General features: G+C 43.1%; 2 protein-coding genes across 2 annotated transcripts in view; one reads left to right on the top strand and one right to left on the bottom strand.

The window, feature by feature from the left end:
- LOC126475500 (ras-related protein M-Ras-like) overlaps positions 1-221 on the bottom strand; it is a 33,324-nt gene extending 33,103 nt beyond the window's left edge. Inside the window, exon 1 of the mRNA XM_050103407.1 lies at positions 92-221. The gene's annotated coding sequence lies outside the window, so the exon portion shown is untranslated. The remainder of the gene's footprint in view (positions 1-91) is intronic.
- A 62-nt stretch (positions 222-283) lies between these two features.
- LOC126475499 (COP9 signalosome complex subunit 3) overlaps positions 284-23,491 on the top strand; it is a 103,476-nt gene continuing 80,268 nt past the window's right edge. The window contains exon 1 of the mRNA XM_050103406.1: positions 284-506. Within this exon, the coding sequence (XP_049959363.1) occupies positions 452-506 (55 nt within the window). The 5' untranslated portion in view covers positions 284-451. The remainder of the gene's footprint in view (positions 507-23,491) is intronic.

Genomic DNA, 23,491 nt, shown 5'->3' with positions numbered 1-23,491 from the left:
GCATTATTGTTCTGTGAAATTTATGTTCACAAATACATTGGAACGCCCGGTAGTAGCATCGGCACCCCAGAACAATGGAAAGGTTACTTACTCATTTTCTAAGTCATTACATCTTTCACAACACACTTGTGATAAATTCTACACGAACACCGCCCAACTACTCCCGAGATTATCTTTGTTTCGAGTCTGGCAAATGATAACATGCACTTTGAACATTTTATAACATCGATATAATGTCGATTACTATATCGAAAACATCGAGGTGTTAAATAACATCGATCTTAGATGGAAATTTGTGTACATTTCGGAAAGGGGAGGATAACATCTTTTTTGTTCATTGGTTAAGCCACTGAACTGACTGTCTTTGAGCTGTTATTGCAAAGTAGGAAGCAATCTTGAATGCGTTTTTTCAGATGAATAGTGCTTGACTGCTGTTTATAGTAAACACATTATGGCTTCGGCATTAGAGCAGTTTGTAAATAATGTCCGCACACTGTCTGCACAAGGTAAGTTTCGTCGTGAACGTAGTTAACACAGGAATTTTAAATTCTTAGTTACTATGAAGCCAAATGATGATAAACTATATTTAGAACTGAATTTGGAAAGACTGTAATATGGGATTGTGTTGTTATTAGTGTCAGTTAATGCACTATCCGGGTAGCTCATGGTAGCAGTAAGTGTTGTTATTGTTTTATTTCGCCGATTCGTGATTTGTAAGAGCTGCATACCCAGGAAACATCCATACGTAGGAATGGAGACCCAGGATGTTTATTGTCTACTTCAGTATAACTCAATAATGGTTCCGTTCACGTAGCTGATACCTTTATGTGCGCACATCATGTGTGGAGTGCCTCTTATGTATAGTGCTGTTCTCTATTCTGTACTGTATATGTCAGTTCTCAAGAAAATCCTTAAAATATAAGTATAATTTCCTGTTGTAACTGCATTTCTTTGTCACAATGCTGCTCGTAATATGTGATACTCATTCTCTTATTTCCAATAGGCTAGAAGTGGTGTCAACTGAAGAATACTGTATAGTTTGTATTCTCACTGTCTGTGTGACAGTGTTTAAAATTTTGTATAACTCCAGCATGGTTGCGTTATCTTAATGTGCAGAAAGTACTTATGTATAGCCTATAAATTTCCTTCTTGACTGTCTTTGTTGTTTTTTAAATCTAGGATAATGAGTGAAGTTACCTTGCTATCCTCAGTTAACTACATCATTGGGGTGTTATGATTCTAAAAAGTAATTCGAGTAACAGAGTAAATAAGCGAATAATGTTAATATTTGTCATTTAGGTGAATATCAAGCTGGCTTTAGAAAGGGAAGACCATGCTTAGAATAAATATTTAACCTCTTAATCAGCTGGCCATGGTGGCCAAGCGGTTCTAGGTGCTTCAGTCCGGAACTGCGCGACTGCTACGGTCGCAGGTTCGAATCCTGCCTCGGGCAGGCATGTGTGTGATGTCCTTAGGTTAGTTAGGTTTAAGTAGTTCTAAGCTCTAGGGGACTGATGACCTCAGATGTTAAGTCCCATGGTGCTCAGAGCCATTTTTGAAAACAGTTTTAAGCATGAAAACTAAAATTTTTATTCCACTGCATACATTTGTTTAAGCACTACACCTACATTATAAAAGTTAATTAGGGCATTAACCTGACTCAACTGACATTCTTCTAAAAAGTTAATTAAGCCCAAAATTCTTTAGATTACATATAGTTTATGTTTTCCATTCTAACTTTTCCAAGAACAATATTGCTAACCTCAGTTTTAAATTTTATATAGGCCCAGTAAACTGCTCATTGAGGCAGATTCTAGTCATTCATAAGAGCCTATGTTTAACAATGTCTTTTACTTTTATCTCTCTGAACAGTGTTATGTTTATACATATATAGGCCTACATTATCATGATTTCTGTCTTCGGAGACCATGGCACCAGTACCAGCAAGGGAAAGAGTGAAAAAGTACTGAGAAAAGATGAAAGAAAACCATGAAAACAGAGAAGCTTACTTGAAGAAAGAACGAGATGAATTAAGAAGATTGCAGGTTAAAAAAAATTGAAAAATAATCAACGTCTTAGAGATAAGAATTGAAAAAAAATAAGAGAGAGAGTGTGAGAGCATTCAGAGAAAAGAAAAAACTAGAACTCGCAAGATCAAATGTTCCAAATGAATCTTCTCCTATTGGGACTTAAACAGACATTTGGTAAAGCTGTGAAGAAAGTGTTGAAGGTACTTCCAAAAAGCCCCAGTAAAAAATCTGGTGTTATTAAAAAGATAGTTTCCGATATAATTGGCTCTGAAACTTTGGATTGACAGTTGAATGGAATTTTTTTGCCAGTTCACATGGTAAAGGAGCCATGGATGGCATAGGAGGTGCACTGAAGAGGAGTGTGTGGACAGCTGTTAGATCTAGGAAAGTTATTATTAACAATGCAGTTGACTTTTATGACTACACTCTGACGAATTTTTCTAAAATTAAGGTACTATGGGTTGATAAGATAACAGTGCAGCATAACATTCCTATTTTGGATGAAAGGTGGAAAAATTTACAAGCAATTCCTCAAATCCAGGGCTGCCATCACTTTCGGGCTTATGACACAACTGATTTGCTGGTTTCAAAAACAGCAGAGTCATTAATGACAAGGATGTCAGTATTTATTACTGAGGATGCCAAAGTTAAAACATTACATGCAAAAGATGCATAAACTTCTATGAAGTGTGCAGTTCTGATGATTCTGATCGGGAGACTGTTTCACCATCTGAATCACAAGACAATATTGGAAGTGCTTGTGAGTTAAGCTTAACTAATAAAATTGATTTAAAATCTGAGTTATTTGTCGTGGTTGACATTCCAAGTGACAAAAAGAAGCCAACCCTATCCAAAATTCAACACCATTACTTGGGAATCTGCCAGAGTGAGTGAGGTTGATGAAGAGGAGGATGTGAAAATAATGTTTCTGAAGTCAGTAGGAAAAAGTAAAACACTTTTTAAACTAGATGAAACTGATGTTTGTTTTGTGAAATTCAGTCAAGTACTATCTAAGGCAACAACACCAGAAATCAAACAAGGTAACCGTTTGTACAATGAGTTCAATTTTGAATTGGTTGTTGCTGGAAAAGTTTATTAAATGAAGTTTTTAAACCTATCAATAATAAGAAAACATTTTTGTCATAAATTTATTAGGCCTACAAAATGAGGTAAATGTTAAGTAAGTAACGATATCTTGGCCTAGTAGTACTATAAAATTGTAACAAAATTTTTTGTGTAATAAATAGCTTTATCCTTCAAATATGTTCTCTTAAGTACATACTTTTATTCCAAATAAACTACAATACTTCTTTTCTTTTTATGTGATTGTAAGAGGTAGATTTATTCCTTCAAGAATCAAATCTGATGCATCTATATAACACCCGTAACATTTAATATATATATATACTGAGTTATGATGTCCAAAAAAATAAAAATTTATACTTCAAAATAAAATTTGGGGCAATACCTCTTAACAGTTGTTTTACAAGAATAAAAGCTTCATCAAGTTTGCAGAAATTAGAGAATTCCCTAACTCATAACAGGGACCAGGTCTACTTTTGGTAACACCCGTAACACTACTTTTTTGATTAATAACCAGGATAACAATAAAACAATTCCAGTATCAACATTTCTAACATGAAATATAATGTAAGCCTTAAAAGTTTTCAATATTAAATTCAATAAATATTTTTCCTTACATTATTTTTCCTGATTTTAAGATGTGTACATGTAACACCCGTAACTATGGAATTGCCCCAAAGACCTCTACAATAAAAAGTGCCTATCCTGAAATGCAAAAATAAGGCATTACAACACAGTTGTGAAGTCAGAATGCCTTTATGCAAGTGAATGCCTGGCATTAAACTGTAATTTAGACAAATTAGAAGTGCCAGAAATGCGAATTATAAGGAAAATATTAAGACCACAAAACACACCAGAATGTTAGAAATTATGAGGTATGCTGAAATATACCAAACTATAGAAAATATTTCAAATGTAATGAGAAAAAGAGGACTTATGTTTTTTGGACATTTATTTTGAGTGCAAGACAGTAGATTAACCAATAAGATTTTCAAATATTTCTAGGGTAAGAAGTCCACAACAAGCTGGATCAACGATGTAAGAAAGGACTGAGAAAGAAACAATATAAAAACTGGACATATAAACAACAGAGAACCCTTTCAGGAAAAGTACTGAAAACGGAAGGATTCCGAGATTTAGCTAAAAAAACTGGTTCAAAATGATCTGAGGACAAAAAGAAGGAACATAATGAATGATTAAAGAGTTATGAGCAGTTGAGAACTTATTGGTCGTAGGCACAATTTGTTTCCAAGTCTGACATAAAAAGTGAAATAATTTCCTTTATCAATAAATTTATTTTAAGATTAAGATCAAAATTTTTAGTCAGAGAGACACTTTTAAAGAAAGAGTAAGTGGCAATGAAGCTGTACATTTTGGTAGAAATATACAGTGAAGTTGTGTTGATAATTGAAGAGTAAAGTGTCCTTTTCAAAGTAGAGCAGGCACAGATTTGTGGAGGGGGGACGACGGTTCAATCCTGCGTCCGGCCCTCCTGATTTAGGTTTTCCGTGATTTTCCTAAATCGCTCCAGGCAAATGCCGGGATGGTTCCTTTCAAAGGGCACGGCCGACTTCCTTCCCCGTCCTTCCCTAATCCGATAAGACTGATGACCTCGCTGTCTGGTCTCCTTCCCCAAAACCAACCAACCACAGATTTGTGGAGCAGCTCATTCATATATTGATATGCTTCACACAACAGCTACACACGGTTGACTGAGACATTTTAAAGTACAAGAATATGGACACATGAATATACAGACTAATACAGTACTGTGAATTCATGAGAACCATGCATCCAGTCTTCATCTACATACATACTCTGCAAACCGCTGTGATGAGCATGACAGAGGGTACTAGCATTGTATAATATATTGGGGTTTCTTTCAGTTCCAATCACTTGTGGAGTGTCCCCTCAAATGCTTTGGTGCCTGTTATAATTAACATAACATTGTTTTCACAGTTCCTTTGGAAGTGATATATGGTGGATTGAGGTGTATCTCTGGGTTCTTCACTCAACACTGTTTCTTGAAATTTTGTAAGTAGGCCTAGGCTATCATGAGATAACTGGCATCTACTTTCAAACATATGCCAAGTCAAATTTTTCAGCGTTTCCATGACTCTCTCCGGTGAATCATGCAAACCTGTGACCATTCATGTTGCCTTCTCAGAAAAACATTTAATAGTCCCATTAGATTTATTTGGTATGGTCCATACAAGTGAGCAATATTTCAAAATGGGACACACATCTGATTTGTAAAAGCATCTCCTTTGCAGACTGCCAGTGACCCAATCTGTCATCGTCTTAACTTAGCGAATGAGCTAGTGTGATGATTACATTTCATAACGATGATATTGTGGAAAGGATAGAACCCCCCCCCCCCCCCCCCCCCCCACACACACATACACACACACACACACACACACACACACACACATATTCACTCAAACACAGCTCACACACACGACACCACTGTCTCTGGCTGCTGGAGCCAGACTGCAAGCAACTGCTCGTGATGGGAGAAGCAATCTGGGTGGAGGAGGCTGGGGCGAGCAGGGGGAGGGAGAGCATGCTACGTGTTGGGTACGGTAAAGTGCTGTGTGGGAGCATATAGGGACGAGTTGGAAAGAGGGTAGGACAGCTGTATCCAGTCAGGTGGTTAGACAGAGGGCATAGGGGGAGGGGGAATGGAAAGGAGAGAAGTAAAAAGAGTGAGTGAGTGAGTGAGTGTGTGTGTGTGTGTGTGTGTGTGTGTGTGTGTGTGTGTACTTGTGGACTAGAAGGCTGTGGAGTGGGAAGCAGGTAAGGGGATAGATGGGTGAAGGACAATGACTAACAAAAGTTGAGGCCAGGAGGGTTTCGGGAACATAGGATATATTGCAGGGTTAGTTCCTACATGTGCAGTTTAGAAAATCTTGTGTTTGTAGGAAGGATCCAGGTGGCAGCAGCAGTGAGGAAGTCCTTAAAATGAAGAACATTCTCTTGGACAATATGGTGAGCAACTGGGTAGTCCAGCTGTTTCTTAACCAATTTGTCAATGGCTCTTCATGTGGACAGACAGCATGTTCATTCTCATGCCCACATAGAACAAAGCACAGAGGTTGCAGCTTGGCTTGTAGATCACATGACTGGTTTCACAGGTAGCCCAATGAGGTAATGCTTGTGACCGGACTGGAGCAGGTGGGGGTGGGAGGATGTTTGGGACGGGTCTTGCATCTAGGTCTATTACAGTAACATGAGACATGAGATGAGGGCACGGCAAGAGGTAGTCAAAACCCTGGCGGAGAATTGATTCAGTTGTTCCAGTCCTGGGTGATACAGAGTCATGAGGGGAATGCTCCTCTATGGCCGGACGATGGGTCTTGGAAGCAGTGGTGACTGGAGAGATAAGGCATGGGAGACCTGTTTATGTAAAAGGTTGGGAGGGTAACTGTGGTTTGTGAAGGCCTCAGCGAGACTCTTGCTTGCTTGGTATACTTCGAGACAGACTGCTTCTCACTACAGAAACAGCTGGATCACCCAGTTGCTCAGCATGTTTCCCAACACAGTGTTACTGTTTTACTGGCTATGCCATCTGGATCCTTCCTACCAACACCAGCTTTTCTGAATTGCACAGGTGGGAACTCACCCTGCTGTATATCCTACATTCCTGTAACCCTCCTGACCTCAACCTTCGTTGTCATTGTCCTGCACACACCCGTTGTCATTGTCCTGCACACACCTTTCCCCATTCCTGTTCCCATTCCAAAGCCTTCAAGTCCACAAGCGCACCCACAGTCTTTTTATTTCTCTCTTTTTCCATTCCCCCCCTCCCCCCATTTCCGTCCTCTGTCTAACATCTGGACTGTACCTAGCTATTCTACCCTCTCTCCATCTCGTTCCTGTTTGCTCCAACAAACAACACTTTAGCGTTCCCCACTTGTAGCCACCTCTCCCGTCATGCGCTGTTGCTCGCAGTCTGGCCCAAGCAGCCAGAGACAGTGGTCATGTGTGTGAGCTGTTGCTGAGGACAGGTATACACTCGCACACACACACATATCCATCCACACATACACAGACACAAGCAGTCATTTGTAAAGGCCTTGTGTGTGTGTGTGTGTGTGTGTGTGTGTGTGTGTGTGCGTGTGTGTGCGTGCGTGTGCGTGTGCGTGTGTATACCCGTCCTTTTTTCCCCCCTAAGGTAAGTCTTTCCGCTCCCGGGATTGGAATGACTCCTTACCCTCTCCCTTAAAACCCACATCCTTTCTTCTTTCCCTCTCCTTCCCTCTTTCCTGATGAAGCAACCATTGGTTGCAAAATCTTGAATTTTGTGTGTATGTTTGTGTGTCTATCGACCTGCCAGCGCTTTCGTTTGGTAAGTCACATCGTCTTTGTTTTTAGATATACTTTTCCCACTTGGAATGTTTCCCTCTATTATATTCATATCATTGAATATTTATACAGATTTTCTCAGATACTAATTCATCATGGGTGACTGCATCATCTACAAAACTTCTAAGATTAGTATTGTCTGCCAGATCTTTAATATTCATGTACAGCAAGGGTCCCATTAGACTTCTCCATGTGCTCACTGGAAGTTAATTCTTCTTCTGTTATGACTATTTATCCAAGATAACATAATGCATCCTCTCCGACCAAAAAAGTCCTCTGTCTTGTCGCAAATTTTGTTCGATATGCTATACAATTGTGTTTTCACTACCCACATGCGCATGTACTCACACAACCAAATCTGGTCTTGGATCTTTGGTGACAGGCATTATTTGTTCTAGTGTGTATCATATTCTGCAGTTGGTTGCACCCTGTTCCCTCAATGACTTATAGAACAACCTTTTCAGAAAGTTGAATAAGGCTTCCAGATGCACGTAAAGAGTGGAAAAGTTGACCTTTCCCATCCATTGCTGCCATTTCCCTCAGGCGTGCCATTATTTTTCCCCCTTGGGGTGCGTATGACTCTTTCGTGTGTATGTGCATGGCGAACATGAGGCCCAGCCTGTTCCAGCACTTATTATCTTTTTCCTGTGCTTCAATCTCTCATCTATCTTTCCTTCTCTTACTCTCTTTCTTATCACGGCAGTCTGCCTGGCTACTCCCTACAATCTGTTTTTCTTTCTCGGGATATTTGTCCATTCATCACCTATTGGCCAAAATAATTTTTGGTCCCTTTCTGGGTTTGACCTCCATTTTAATTTTTTTTTCTTCTGTAGTATGAACCAACTGGGGAAGAACATCTTAAGTAGCAGCTACTGTGTGCAATGTTAAAGATAATCTGTGCAAAATAATTGCATAGACTCTTATATGCACTTAAAAGTCAATGCAGTAGTGGGATCATTCAGTATCCTTTCAGTTGAACCCCCTAACAACACTGGGATCACAGTGTTGATGCCTGAGCTACTAGTTCCTCATACAGGCCAAGGTGTGTATAGCCATCATCCTGGGGCATCAGGACTCCCAGCATCGGCCACTGTACCAGATGGCCTTTGCTGCGGCCAGTTGGCACCCTTGGGGAGAGCTGTCGATCCCATTAGATGGCACCAGGGCAGACATTTTGCAGATGAAACCTGTTAAATTACACCAAAACAATAGCTATTCTGATCTGGTCTTTTCATCAGACAGGTATAGAAATTTCAGTGCGGATAGTTGTAATGCCGCTGCTTTCCCTACCCTGGTTACCCCATGGGAAGAGGATCAAGCCAGACATCTGGGAGTGAAACAGTTTATCCAATTCTTAGTATGTATTCAAACTTAGGGGGATGCTTTTACTGCAACAATGCAGTTATTTTTTGTGGAACATTGTGGACATAAATTTGGAGAAGTTTGGTCATGGGGAAAAATGTGCAATCAATAGCTATTGATTAAATTCTCTTGTGCTGTACAATCTACAGTTCATCTGGCATGTGAATGTCTGGGCAACATACAAGTGGCCAGTAACCAAAAAAAAAAAAAAAATAAATAAATAAATAAAATGAATATGCTCCAAGGACAAGGAATCATTCTTTTTTAAGCAAGCTAATTGCCAATTGTATACAATAATATCCCATTTAGGTATATAAAAATATACACATTAGTGGTTTTGCCAGGTTGTTGCTATCTTCAAATGTGCTTAATCCATAAAAACTTTTGTATGGGCAAACAAATATAGTTAGCATTTTGAACAACATAAAGACCTTTAACATTTCAATGATTTAATAGTACCTTCACATGATAAAAGAAGTTTTTTGTGGATTAAGCACATCATAGAAGGCAACTATTGGCCAAAACTGGTGATATAAATATGTTTGTTTATATCCAAGTGATCTTTGACATAATAAATTGTTATACAAGCCAAGGAATCTTCCACAGAGACATTAAAGTGTAAACAGACAAGGAGGTAGGCACTAATCTGAAGTAGCATCGTGTACATTTTGTCCGACGCATCCAAAAGGGTCCCAGGGATAATCAAACAGTACAGGCTCCCTTACATTATTCTTTGAATGGAGTGTGCTTCCGGAAAAAGTCGAAGACATGGTGTACAGGTGTGACATGACACCTTACGTCCTACCACCTGTAAGGTGCTTCCATTGCTTACACATTGGTCATATGTCCCCCCACTGCACAGCAGACACAGAATGTGGTAATTGTGGACAGTCACTCCACAGAGGTAGTCCATATGAACAACCACCTTTATTTCTCAGTTACACAGAACACCATTCTCCATTGGTTGGCCAAGTCTTCAATAAAGAAAAGAGAATACAGAAATCTGATCCTGTTGACTGCAGGTTGTATACCGATGCACGAAAAGACTGTGAACACTTACATCCTTATGATGTGATGACCAATTGTGCGAAAGTCACAGCCATCACTCCAGCTACCTCAGTTTTTACCATACAAGTTCCCCACACTGCCCTCCTGTCTTGTGGTTTCCCTAGCGCCATCTTCTAGAACCATTTTCCGCACCCACCCGAAGGAACACCTTCCCCTCCAGCATCTACTGGTGACAGAGCTCCTTCTTGGAATGTCTGCCCCAGAAATCCATAGATCAGAGGCCTGATACTAGAGTGTGGCTGAAGGAACTCTGGCCTGTGGGTCCCTGACTGCCCGCTCTTCATCCAGCCCTATGCATACCAGAGATAGGCCCTCGCGAGAATCCCAGCCACCAAAGGCTGTGAAGCAGAAGAAGAAGAATTGGAACGAGGCTGTTATGGTCATGCCGGAGACACCGCATCACCCCACCTTGTCAGAGTCTGACCAATGCTCATTGATGCAGTTCCATCCCCATAGGTGGCAGGCAGCAATCCTGGGGTGTGACCAATCCTTCTGCCTTCCTGTTACTCAATACTGATGCTCTCGAAGCCTGTGACTCAACTGGGCCAACCAGCAATCAGCAGCTGGTTAAGTCAGAATTGCTGAGGGGTGCTGAACTCTTGTTTTCCTGGTGGTGTGGTGCTCCTTGCTCTTTCCTTTGGCTTACGGGTCAGCACCTCCTTGATGCCGTTTCACAGTGCTGTTCTGGTAGATGAGCAGTCGACGCTCTATGACTCTTTAGGACTGCACACTGCCCCCCTCCCCCCTTCCCAAAATGTTCTGTCATTGCCTTGTAGGGAACCATCTTACTTATGATGCCTGTAAGGGGGGGGGGACAGGAATCTGGATGGTGTGAGGAACTGGGAGCTGCAACTGGGACTGATGCCAAGTCCCCAGCTGCGCCCCGACATCTGTCCTGTGCTCTGAGGAGAATGTCGGTCGGATAGCCCCCGAAAAGGCACCCGTTCTAGTCCTGAGCTGGTCCAACAAAAAATGGAGAGGACGGCAATGACGATGACAGTTACAATGATGATGATGATGATGGTGGTGGTGGTGAGACCATGGCAAGTGCCTGGACGAGTGATATCAAGTTGAGCTGCTGCGGCAGCGAAGGCGATGGGTCAAGCTCCATTGGTTCCACAGGCAATGTCAAAGACACACCTGGGGACAGCCGCGCTGGCCTCAAGATCCCATTAGAATGTGAATCTGGCGAAAGAAAGTCTGTGGAAGAATATCTCAATTGACAAGCATGAATCTGGTTCTGAGTGTGGTGCAGCAGGACCTTGAATCAAATACATGCAAGCGCCCAAACTGTGAAGAATTGTTCCTCTCTCCCAGTGCTTGGTGTGATAAGAAACTCTGAAAAGGATAGAATCATGAGGTGCAGAGTGATACATGTAGAGCATGGGAGGTGCCGTACACTGTGGTGGGTGCATCAACTGGAGCAGCCTGCAGTGGTGCCGGTCCTGTAGATGCTCCTACCGGTGATGGACTGTCACGAGAATGGGAACGGTACATTGTGAGGAAGAGCAGCAGTGCTCACTCCCATGTATGGGAGGTACATACTTTTTTCATCTGTTGGATGTACAAATAGTTCAGCTTCTCTGTTTGGCTAAGGATAAAGTGGAGCACTGGTAAGGTGAGTGATACCAGTGGCTGTACAGTACTGTTCAAAGTCCTGTTCTGTAAACTGTGGTATGTTGTCTGCAACCAACACTTCAGGCAAACCATCCAAGCAAGAAATAGATGACAAAGCCAGAATGGTAGTAGATTTCATGAGCACTGCAAACAGATATTTGCTAAAAGAGTCCACAATGGGACTAGCAAAGTCAGTATGCACTTGTTGCCATGGCGCTTGAGACTTTGACCGAGCTGAAAACATTTGTAGCAGGGGCAATAGATTTTCAGCACGATACTGCGATGTCGTCATCTCTTCAGTATGGGCGCCCATGCCCGGCCAAGTACAGTGCTGATGCGTACAATTCCCTAGTGTCCATGCTGGAGCAATTGCAACACATCTTTTTGCAGCACTTTAGGAATAAGCACACGTGATTGTCCAGTCATTTTGCAATAAAATCACACAGTGCTGGATGGAGAAGCTATGCTGACAAACAAAATATTGGCACACAAAAGTATTTTGAATGTTTTCCACTGAACAAGGCCAAGCAGGACGGGTGCAGTGCAACAAAAGATTCAAATGAGGATATGCTTTTGTGGCCTGTGCAATTTTCCTATAGAGCAGTGGAGAAGTCTGTAAAAGTTCAGCATCCTGTGCATTGATCTAACAAGATCCAGGACCAACATGAGGGTGAGAAAGGGCATCAGCATTTGCATGCTTCAACATGGACCAGCACAGTATTTTGTACTGATACTGTGAGAATAATAAAGTCCAACATTGCAGCTTCTGAGCTGTGCATGGTGGAACAGGTTTGGACAAATGAAACAAAGACAAATGGCTTACGGTCCATCACTAGGTAAATGTTCTGACCGAACACACAATGGTGAAACTTTGTCATGCCATAGATAATTGCAAGAGCTTCCTTTTCTATTTGGGAATCGGTACAGCGAGTGTTGTTCAATAACTTAGAAGTGAAAGCTGTTGGCTTGTCCTGTGAACTAAATCTGTGCAAGAGCATAGCTCCAACCCCATATCAAGAAGCGTCCACTGCCAAAACCATAGGCTTAGCAGCATTGAATGAACAAGGCGTTTGTCACTCAACTAGGCACTTTTAAGTTTCTGGAATGCCTCCTGACACTCTTTGGTCCAAACGAAAGACAAATTTTTCTGGCACAAATGATACAATGGAGCCGTGGTCCGGGCTGCATTGGGTATAAACTGGATATAATATGTCATCTTCCTAAGAACTGAATGCAATTCTGTCAACTTCCATGGGGCAGGGAGCATTCATATGGCCAGCAAGTGTAAGTAAAGGGGATGACCACCCTGGCTATTTAGAATATGGCCTAAGTACTGAATTTCAGTCCCAAAAAAAGGCACATTTGCCCAAGCGACACTTCAAATCTGCTGCTGAAAATACTTGAAGAAGCATACGAGGGTTACTGGTATGTTCCTCTGGCATACTTCCTGACACCACAATATTGTCCAAGTAATTAGAACAAAATCAACTTTTGTAGTAAGCTCTTTGGAATCTCACAGGCGGGGATGCGCTGCCAAAGGGTAAGTGCAAAAACTTGAGCAACCCTAACTGTGCGTTGACCACTAACACTTTCTGAGACTCCTCATGTAGCGGCATTTGCAAATACACATCGCTTGAGTCAGTTTTTGAAAAATAGCGGCCCACGCCAAGCCTGTCCTTCAATTCCTCAGGACAAGGTAAAGGATAAGTGTCAATTATTGGTTGTGGATTCACAATGGATTAAAAGTCAACACGAAGGTGAAGTCTTTCAGAAGGCTTTTGTAAGATTACTAAGTGAGAAGCCCATTGATTGGACTGGATATGGGCAATAACACAATTGTCTTGCCATTCTTTAAGTCACTGCAGCTTTGTCTCTAGGTGCGTGAGGGAGATGACGCTCCTGAAAAAACTTATGTTGCGCATTGCACTTCATTATAACATGTGCCACAAAATCGTGTGCTCTGCCAAGTCCTTATTCAACTGAGTAACACTGTCTTTTGGATGGAAAGCAGAAACAGAAAGTGCATTGTCCTGAATACTAAGACCAAACAAATCAAATTAATCTAATCCAAAAATATTTTCACAGTCTCACTAACACAAAATTGAAAGTGTCACTGTTCTGGCGTGAGACTGGAATGTGGCAGGCATATTACATGTACCAAGCACTGGAACATCCTGACCATTATACACAGTGAATGGCATGCAAGATTTAGTTCAACTGTGGCAAACCCAGCTGTTCATAAGTCACCTGATTAAGGAATGTGACGGAAGTGCTAGTGTCTAACTGGAGTCGCACCCAGCATCTGGTAATGACTAAGATCACTAACAGTTTGTTTCATTATCATTGCTCAGCACTTGGGCGGGATGAAGGAACTTCCTGAATTTAGTTGCTATTAGTACCGTTAGCCAGTTTAGAAAAACTACATTCACTGAGTGGCAAGGCGCTCCACACTTATGAGAGCGAACATGGGTAGAGTTCGTTTTTTGTTGCAAGTACACAGACTTTACATGACCTGGCTTTCCACAAGCAAAGGAAGTCACATTCTGCGAAGGAAAATTTTGTCTTTTAGGCATAGAAAAGCAGCGGCGACATGATTTCTCAGTAGACACACGAACTGACACTTGTTTACTCTGTCCACAGCGCAGTGGCATGTTTGCATGTGGTGGTCAGTCGCAAGGCTGTACCTGTTTGTCACTTTGTGTTACACTGCAAATGGGAGCTACCTCAAAGTCTTCCATGGCACTATCACACAATACTGATGTTCAATAATTTATAACCCTCGTTTCAAAGTAACATCAGAGTGTTTGAGAATTTGCTCATGAACCCTTCTGCCTGGTACATTGTGTATAATTGCATCACAAATCACGGTGTCACTATAGCACTGATCACAGCTACATTGAAAATTACACTTTCGTGTCAAACCCTGAAGTTCAGTGACCCATTGACAGTATGTCTGTTCTGGCTTTTTCCACAGTTGAAAGAACTTGTAATGAGCTGTAGCAACCTGTACCTGATTCTCGTAATACTTATTAAGGGTGGAAACTAAATCTTCAAAAAAAACTATCATCTTTGGCCTTCTAGTCAGGAATAACTTCTGAGTGAGGCAGTAAGCTCCTGTGCTGGACATTGACAAGAAACAAGAAAGTTTCACAGTGCATTGCCTTTGATACGTAGTACAGTGAGCATCTAATTGAGCGTGCTGCTCATTCCACTTGTCTTATTCTTCATTCAAAGCTCAGAACGGTAGGATGCATGGAGATGGTGCCATGGATGTGGCTGACTGTTGTGGTGGAGTGGATGCAACAGCAGCTTGTGCATTAATGAACTGTTGGACTGCCGTCATCAACTGCCACATTTGGTGGTTCTGAAAGTGAATAAACTGCATTAGAGCAACAACCAGAGGAGTGGGCACAAGCAGTGTAGGAAGTGGGTTAGAGGTCATTTTAATGAGAGGAGCAGTGTGACAAATTAATTATAAGTAATGCAAATACACAAATTTTTAGCAGCATTGCGGCTAGTCTGCACAAAAGAACACAACTGGTAGCAATGCTCCCCTGAAAAAAAACAAAAAGAGAAATTTTGGCAATGCGCTGTGATGGAGCGAAAAAGAGTGAAGGCAGCATTGCTTCTGTAATTGTCAACGCAAGTTGTTGTTTTAGCTACTGTGGGAGTCAGCACCGACACAAACAAGGAAGGAAAGAAGTTGTGATGGCTGGTGGCAGGAATCCAAAATGATCTGTGCATATCACTAGCAGATTAATAGAACACTTTATTTCTAAAAAGGAAAGAAACGTAACCTGACTTCTCATTATGAGGTGGCTTGATGTACTACTTGTGCCTCCTACATGCAATTACTTTTACACACTACATGCAATTACTTTTACACGCTACATGCAATTACTTTTACACGCTATTACTACTCGCAGAATGCAGGATGGTTATCATCTTCCTATTACTCAGTACTAATGCTGTCAGATTCTGCGACCCAACAGGGGCGAACCAGCTATGGGCGGGTGGTTAAGTCGGTATTGACAGTGAGTGTTGGGCTCTGTCTTCCTGGAGGTGTGACACTGCCCAATCTTTCCATTGGTGCATGAGTCAGCACCTTCTTGATGTCATTTTGCAGCACTGCTCTAGTCAGTGCGCAGGAAGCAATAACGATGCAGTTGCAGACGACCTCAGTGACCACTGTTTGCAACATTTACTTACCTCCTGACCAGCCACTTACCTGCATTGAGTTGTCACCTTAATCCAGCAACTTTTCTGCTCTGTTCTTCTATTTGTGGACATCAGTGTGCACCACTCGCTGTGGTGAAGAACGATTTCATTTGGTACGGGCGTTCTACTTGACCAGCTTCGTACCAGCCACAATCCATGTCTCCTCAGTGATGGTACTCCTCTCCACTTCAGTGCTGCCCTTGGCACCTTTTCAGCTATAGATCTAACGTTCTCTACCTCCTCCCCCCCCTCCCCCCCCCTCCTCACCCCCCCAACTCCATTGGTCATTATATAACAATATTTGTGACAGTGACCACATTTTGGTGATCCTGTCAACTCCTTGCCACCATCAGATGGGCCAACTACCAAATTGGGTTCTATGAAGAACCAGTTGGCAGTTATATGCCTCTACTGGTTCCTTCGCCCACTCTGTCAGACTGCATCAACGAGGCTGTGCAAGATGTCTTCGACAACATCATTCACACTGCTCAAGCTGCTATTCCCCTTTCTACAGGTCTCCTCCATAACAGGACAATGCCATGGTGGACACTAGACATTGCAATAGATTTTCAGATTCACCAAAGAGCCTTGCAATGTTTCAAGCAAATTCCTTCACAGACCAACCTAGCCAGCTTTAAATGTCATTCTAAGGCTTCCTATCTAATTAAACTCAGTAAGACTGACTGCTGGGACCACAATGTCTCCCCCTTGGGAACGTGCACCTCTTCATTACAGATATGGGCCAAGCTCCATAGCCTTCTGGGATGCCAAAAATCCACACCTGTTTTGGAATTCTTCCTTCAGGATGGTCTCTGCACTGACACATTGGCTCTTGCAGACCACCTTGTGACCCACTTTGCAGCAGCATCAGCATCCCTTCTTATGCAGCTGCTTTCAGATGTCTAAGAGACATCTCCCTCGCATTCACGCAATGGCTGGTCAAGTTTTATAATGAACCTTTCACTGACAGGAAATTGCTTCAGGCTGTTGCTTTATCTCATGGCTCTGCAACAGGTGCTGATTTCATTAACAATCAGATGATACAACATCTGACTGTCACTCAACGCTCCATCTCCTCAGTATCTTCTACCATATTTGGCTCATTGGTTTCTTCCCTTCGCAGTGATGGGATATATCATCATTCCAGTCCTTAAGCTGGGTAAAATCCCAACATCCATCAACAGTTACCATCAGATTAGTCTCACCAACATGGTCTGCAAACTGCTTGAAATAATGGTTATCTGCCAATTATGCTGGGTTCTTGAATCTTGGGGCCTTTTTCCTCCCCTTTCACTATTGTTTCTGCGACAGATGAGCTGCAACCGATCATCTTGTTAGGTTGGAAACAGTAATCTGACCGATGTTTTCTGAGTGCCAACACCTCATTGCAGTATTTTTGACCTACATGAGATGTATGACACTGCCTGGCATCATCATGTTTTATTTACCCTCCATGAATGGGGATTTATCAGTTTTCACCCCACCAGTTGGTCTGAATTCAATTTGGTGCTCCACTCACTTGTCCATTGGTCAAAAAGAACAGCATCTCACATGGCTGCGTGCCGAGTGTCACACTTCCTCATCACCATCGTTGGGCTAGTGGTCTCTGTTGGGCCACTGATTGCCCCTGTGCTTTATGTCACAGAATTCTGCATTTGCTATGGCTCCCACTCCATCACCTTGACTGAACGCCAACTCCAAGGCACTAGCCAGCGATCATCTGCGTGGACCCTTTTCCGTGGTTTACAATTCTCTCCTGCCAGAATGCAAGTCACGCATTTTTGACATTGTGCTGTGGTCCATCCTGACCCTGAGGTCTGCTTGGGCACCCAGCATTTGGACCACTCCCAGGTGACACTGAGGGCTATGCTGGTGGTAGCATAGTTACTGGCAGAGCCACTATGCCAGACAAGTCTCAGTGTAAGGGCCTGACAAAGAGTGTCTCACAATTTAGGGGAGGGAGGGCTGTTTTTCGCAGGGAACTATGCCAGCAGTGGTTGCCTATGTGGACAGCGATCCTCACTTGTGGGAGCTGGGGACTGTCCAGTGCCGCCTGGCCCCTTCTACCATAAACTCTGGACATACTTCAAGGATGATTGTTAGATGTAATGGTGGAACATTGTGTGTTTCGGAGAATGGGGGGCCTTGGTTTCACTGCCTGGACTACGAGGAAGGTGCACACCATTTTAAATAACTCTCAATCTCAAAGTGTGCTACGTGCTGATGGAGTGAGAGTCTCTAGTAAGCAAACTCCAGGGCACATGCCGCCCCACAGTTGTATAAGACTTGTTCAGGCTTTTGGGACTCTGCCTGGGTTGACATTTGTTTCTCTAGAGGCTTGTGGGATCCATATGGAACAACTTCAGTTCACATGTACCCAGACACGATGGTTGTACCGTCAGGTGGTACCTACACCCTTGCTACAAAAGGAGCTCAGTTTGTCAGCCCACCTGAGGAGACGTCTCAAAATTATAGTAATGGGGCACTAGTCTGCCATAACACTTTCATCATAATCAAGAGAGCAGAGGGAAACCTTGAGAAAGCTTTGCTTTCTATATTCACAAGGCATTGGTGGTTATTGCTGGGTCCTTAAAAAGCATAAGATGACTTTGTAATGAAACACTTCTAGATGAAACTGCCACATCACACCCAGAATCTAAGTTTCTGGGATGCTACCCTGTCCTGTTGTGGCTGAGTTGCATAACTGCAAAACCTCCTTAATTTCTGTAAAGGTGTGGTTGTTTGGTCCAATATAATATAGATGGATCCTAAGGGGTTACATGAAGAATGGAAAAACATGGCTGTTACATAAATACAAAACTGAGGAGAGTCAATGGCATGTTGTAATCTAACCTTCAAAACTCCAGAATTACATGAACATATTCTTGCAGGCTGTATCCTTCTTAAGGTTCAACCATTTGCTCGCAACCAGACCCAGTGTGTTGCTCCAATGCCAATGGTTTTATCAAACCCTTACGACATGAAATGGGAGAGCTACATATGGAAATTGTACAGACTCAACTCGTGAATCTGATGACTCTTCTACACTTCCTCCAAAAAGTGTAAACTGTTCTGGGGATCATCCAGTGTGGAGCAGGAAGTGTGGGGCTTATAAAGAGGAAAGTAAAATTCAGGTGATGAAAAATATGATGCACATACCCTATGGTGAAGCTAAAAAAGCTTTCAAAGCTATACAACCTTCAATGTTTGCCACTTCCTTTGCTTTGGCCCTTAATAATCCTGTTGTAACTGCGACCGGGACGGTCGCAGGGTTGGAATGACGGAAAGCACGGCGGGACCCGCAGAGAGGCCCACGAACAACAGCACAACGGGAGAGGACGGACACGACCAAAGAAGGACAGAACGAACAACAACAAGATCGAACAATGGAGTCACAAGGAAACCTAACAAACACGTCCACTCTTACACAGAACAAGTAAGTAAGCTGTCTAAAACGAGGCGATGTGTCAACAGACGTAAGCCAGATTAGACTGGCTGGCTGCGTGAGAGGCAGGCGCTTAAGTACGCTATCGGGGGCGCCGCTATTGGCCGCTGGAACCATGTGTTCCACTGTGGCGCCCAAACACTGAAAGCAGGACAAGAGGCGCGTGCCGCCACAGCTTACGGCGCGATGGTGCAGAGACCTCTAGGGGTCTTCGACGTCCATGACGTCTGGCATGGATTCAAATTCCGCAGCTCGCGGTACCAGAAATCCAGTCACCACTTGTGATGCCTCCCCACAAACCCAGACTACAGATTCGAGTAGGAATAAATGCATTTGTCAAGGTAGCTTTGGGGGAAAGCTACACTTGACTCTGAAACCATCCAGAAGCCATCAACGATGGATTCAGCCCTCGGCCACATTTCTCTGTACATCAGAGACCAACTGAACCATCCTCTTCATCTATGCAACCAACTCCTGCCATAAGCAACAAAAATATCATGCAGAAAGTCATTTGAAACGAAAGAAAGTGGTAGCAGAATGATTGGAAAGGTGAGCGCTCTCCCTTTCCCAGTCAAGAATACTTATATCTGCATGGAGGAATGGGAAAGGTGTGAACCATTTAATAATGTGCCCCCTGAGCTCTTGGGTAAATCGCCACCACCTTGGGAGAAAGATATGGACAACCCTTGTTAATCAACGGCCCCTACAGGGGCTTCTGTGTTGCAATGGACCTTAAAGCATACAGATCGCATTTCGAAGAATTGTAGCTCCTGGCTCTGAAGAGACTGTTCTGTGTCTGCTCACAAGAAACTCATTTTAAAGTCCTGACACACAGGAGCTAAGAGGTTACCACACCTACAGGAAGGACAATCTTAGTGGAGACAGGGATAAGGGAGGGCTGGATGTTTTCGTCAATAACAGATGCCACTTGTCCATCTTACCACAGTCATACAAGCTATTACAGTGGAAGATCTCATACCAGTTGAGGTCACAGTATATTCATTATATCATCCACCTAACAACCCATTGGATGCAAACGCAGTGATGGAGCTCTTCCCTGCACTCCCCCGCCCATTCCTCCTCACAGCTCCTTCAGTGTACACAATGTACTGCGGGACTTGTCTTGTACTTGTTCCAGAGGTCAGATTACAAAGCACCTCCTCGATTTAGAGAGTATCTGCCTTTTGAACTGCTCAGATGACACTTTTCCACAGCTGTGGAGCCATCTTCAACCATTGATCTTTGATTTTACTCCCCAGTTATAGCAGACTCAGTTTATTGGAAAGTGGTCACAGATTTGCTTTCCAGTAAACACTTCCAGTGGGTGGACCAGCTGACTCAGATGATGGCTGACAGGAGACTGCACAGATGTGTACGTCAAAGGGCAAATTGATTGTGATACAATCAGCAGGCTGTCTTTGAACAATAGAAATGTGCCCAGGATGTGGTGGACCATCTCACCTGTATAATTCAATGAGCTGCCGCCAATTCCATTCTTCCAACTAGCAGTCACCACAGATGATTGCCAGTCTCTTGGTGGAATGAAGAATGGTGCTCAGCAGTCGCAGCCTGGCATGCACCTTTGTGGGAGTTCAAACACCATCCACCTACAGAAAATCTTCATGTCTTCAAATCTGTGAGAGCACAAGTGAGACAAGTGATAAATGAACAGAAGATGAACTTCTGGAAGGAATTCACAACTTCTGTTAATTGGTCCACATCTGCTGTACAACTTTGGGACTCTATAAGAGATTGCAGGCAAGGGCTGTATACTTTCCCTTATGGCCTTATTGAGAAATGGAGTCTTGGTGGTCGCGCACACATGGTTCAGGTTTTAGCTGAGCACTTTTCTGCCATCACTGCATCATCCAGACAAGCTCCTTACTTTCAGATGTTCCATAGGCTTGCTGAAATGAGGAGGTCCACTTCTTCTCATGTAATGAGTAGGTCTACAAGTTTCCCTTCTCCATGTGGGAGTTGGAATCAACTCTGTCAGCAGCTGGGACACTGCCACTGGACCAGATCAGATTAATTATGCCGTGTTCATTTATCTGTGCCCAGGAGTCAAAGACAAGCTTCTATCTTGTTTCAATCAGATCTGGTTTTATGGACAGTACCTAATCACTTGGAAGGAAGCAATATTACTTTCCACATGGAAGCCAGGCAAAGATTATGTCAGCCCTGGTAGTTACTCAAGTGGAGCCCGGACCAGCTGTATTGGCAAGATTCTTGAGCACGTGGTCAGCTACCATCTTCTCTGGCTCCTTCAACCCAGGGGTTACCTTTGCCACTCCCAGTGCAGTTTCAGGCACTATTGTTCCGCCCTTGACAACTTAATTCTACTGGAGACGGCAATACAGGAGTCTTTCTTATAACACAACCATTTAGTTGGTGTGTTTTTTGATCTTGAAGAAAGATACGACATCACTTGCAGATAAGTATCCTTCGCCAATTTCGTGAATGGGGACTTCTTGGACATTTGCCACTTATTATGCAATCCTTCCTCGAGAACAGTCACTTTTGCTGTTGGATTGGTGATCTCTTGTCTGTTGTCTGTTCAGGACTGCCCCAAGGGCAGTGATCTTCTACTCTTCCTCTGATCTTGCACTAACAACAAGACAACTTCAGCTGATCGTAAGGTGGTTGGAAAGTGGAGCCAATAAAACTGGTTTAGATTGTCGCTTGAAGACCATTTGTATCAACTTCAGGTGTGCTTGTCACAGTTGTCCCCCGCTGGAGCCCACTATGGGGGACACTACTTTAAATTTTAAGGACAGTGTGCACTTTGTGGCCCTACTATTCGACTCTAAACTAACCTGGCTACCACAACTAAAGGATCTGTGAACTACAGGCTTCAAATCATTGAATATTTTGAAATGCCACAATGAAGGGCGTGAGGAACTGACAGGTTCCTCTCCTGAAGTTTTATAGGGCATTTGTCAGATCATGGTTAGATTATGGCAACACAGTTTATGGATCAGCCCATATTTTCTAGCTCAAGATGTTAGACGCTTTTCACCATGAGGTGATGGCAGTCAACAAACTGCAGTCACTCAAGTCAACCACACAGGCAGTACAAACTTCATGCCACACCAATGGAAGATGTTGCTCACCAGACTGTGTGTAGGACATAGCCCTTTAATGCACAGTTTCCTTTTCTAGCAGGAGGATCCACCACTCTGAAGTTTGTGGGTGTACCATTTTTGGTTTGTATTTTAGCAAGATGTGTTTCATATACTGACATCAGCCCTCAGTTTGGCTGGAGATCTGCCAACAATCCTTGCCAATATTGACACCAGTGTCACACAGGTTTTTAAATGTTGTAAACTGTCAGTATATAGGGAGTGTAGAGAGGAGAGATGGATTGTAATGCGTTAAAACAATTCCGCCTGAGGACAGCTGTTGTCTCCCTCACACGCTGCCCCCCCCCCCCCCACCCCACCCCCATTGAGAGTGGTATGCTGACTCTTTGTAAGGGCACTGCTGATCATGCAGTCTAGTGCTTCAAATCCAAAATCATCATCTTCAGCAGCACTTGAACATTGTTGCACAGTGCTGATTATTGGTACTCCTGACATGGTTGCCTTATATTTGACATCTAAAAAATAGCTGCATACAAAATGTTCACACTTGCTGCTTCCTTGTCCACACCTAGTGGAGTGCATTTCATGCTACTCGCCATCATATTTACCAAGCTCTGGTCCAGTCATGCATAGAATGCGGTTGCCAGTTGCACTATTGGCTTTGAGATTGTTAGACACAGTATTGTTAGACACAGTCCCTCGATACACAGTCCCTCATTGTGGAGTTCAACTGGCCACTGGCACATTCCGAATTAGTCCTGTAGACAGTCTCAGATACAACTATTTAAACTACCTTTGGGGCGGAGATGGGGTGGTTGGAGTTAAGGGTGTCTCCTGCCATATACTGGCCCTGAATACTCATGACCTTGCCTTGTTTCACAGGTTTACCTCTCTTTCTGCTGCACCCTGTTTCCTGCTTCCCTCTCCAACTCTTAGCCTATGGTGGATGAACTAGTTCTCTACAATGACAGTGGTTTTTATACCCAAGTATAACATTTTAACCCCCCACCACCACCACCACCACCACCACCACCACCACCATGAACCATGGATCTTGCCGTTGGTGGGGAGGCTTGCGTGCCTCAGTGATACAGACAGCCGTATCATAGGTGCAACCACAATGGAGAGGTATCTGTTGAGAGGCCAGGCAAACGTGTGGTTCCTGAAGAGGGGCAGCAGCCTTTTCAGTAGTTGCAGGGGCAACAGTCTGGATGATT

This window comes from Schistocerca serialis, chromosome 4, assembly GCF_023864345.2.
Source record: "Schistocerca serialis cubense isolate TAMUIC-IGC-003099 chromosome 4, iqSchSeri2.2, whole genome shotgun sequence".
Lineage (NCBI taxonomy): Eukaryota > Metazoa > Arthropoda > Insecta > Orthoptera > Acrididae > Schistocerca > Schistocerca serialis.
Note: the sequence above shows the minus strand (reverse complement) of the source record. Positions and strands in the feature narration are given on the sequence as shown.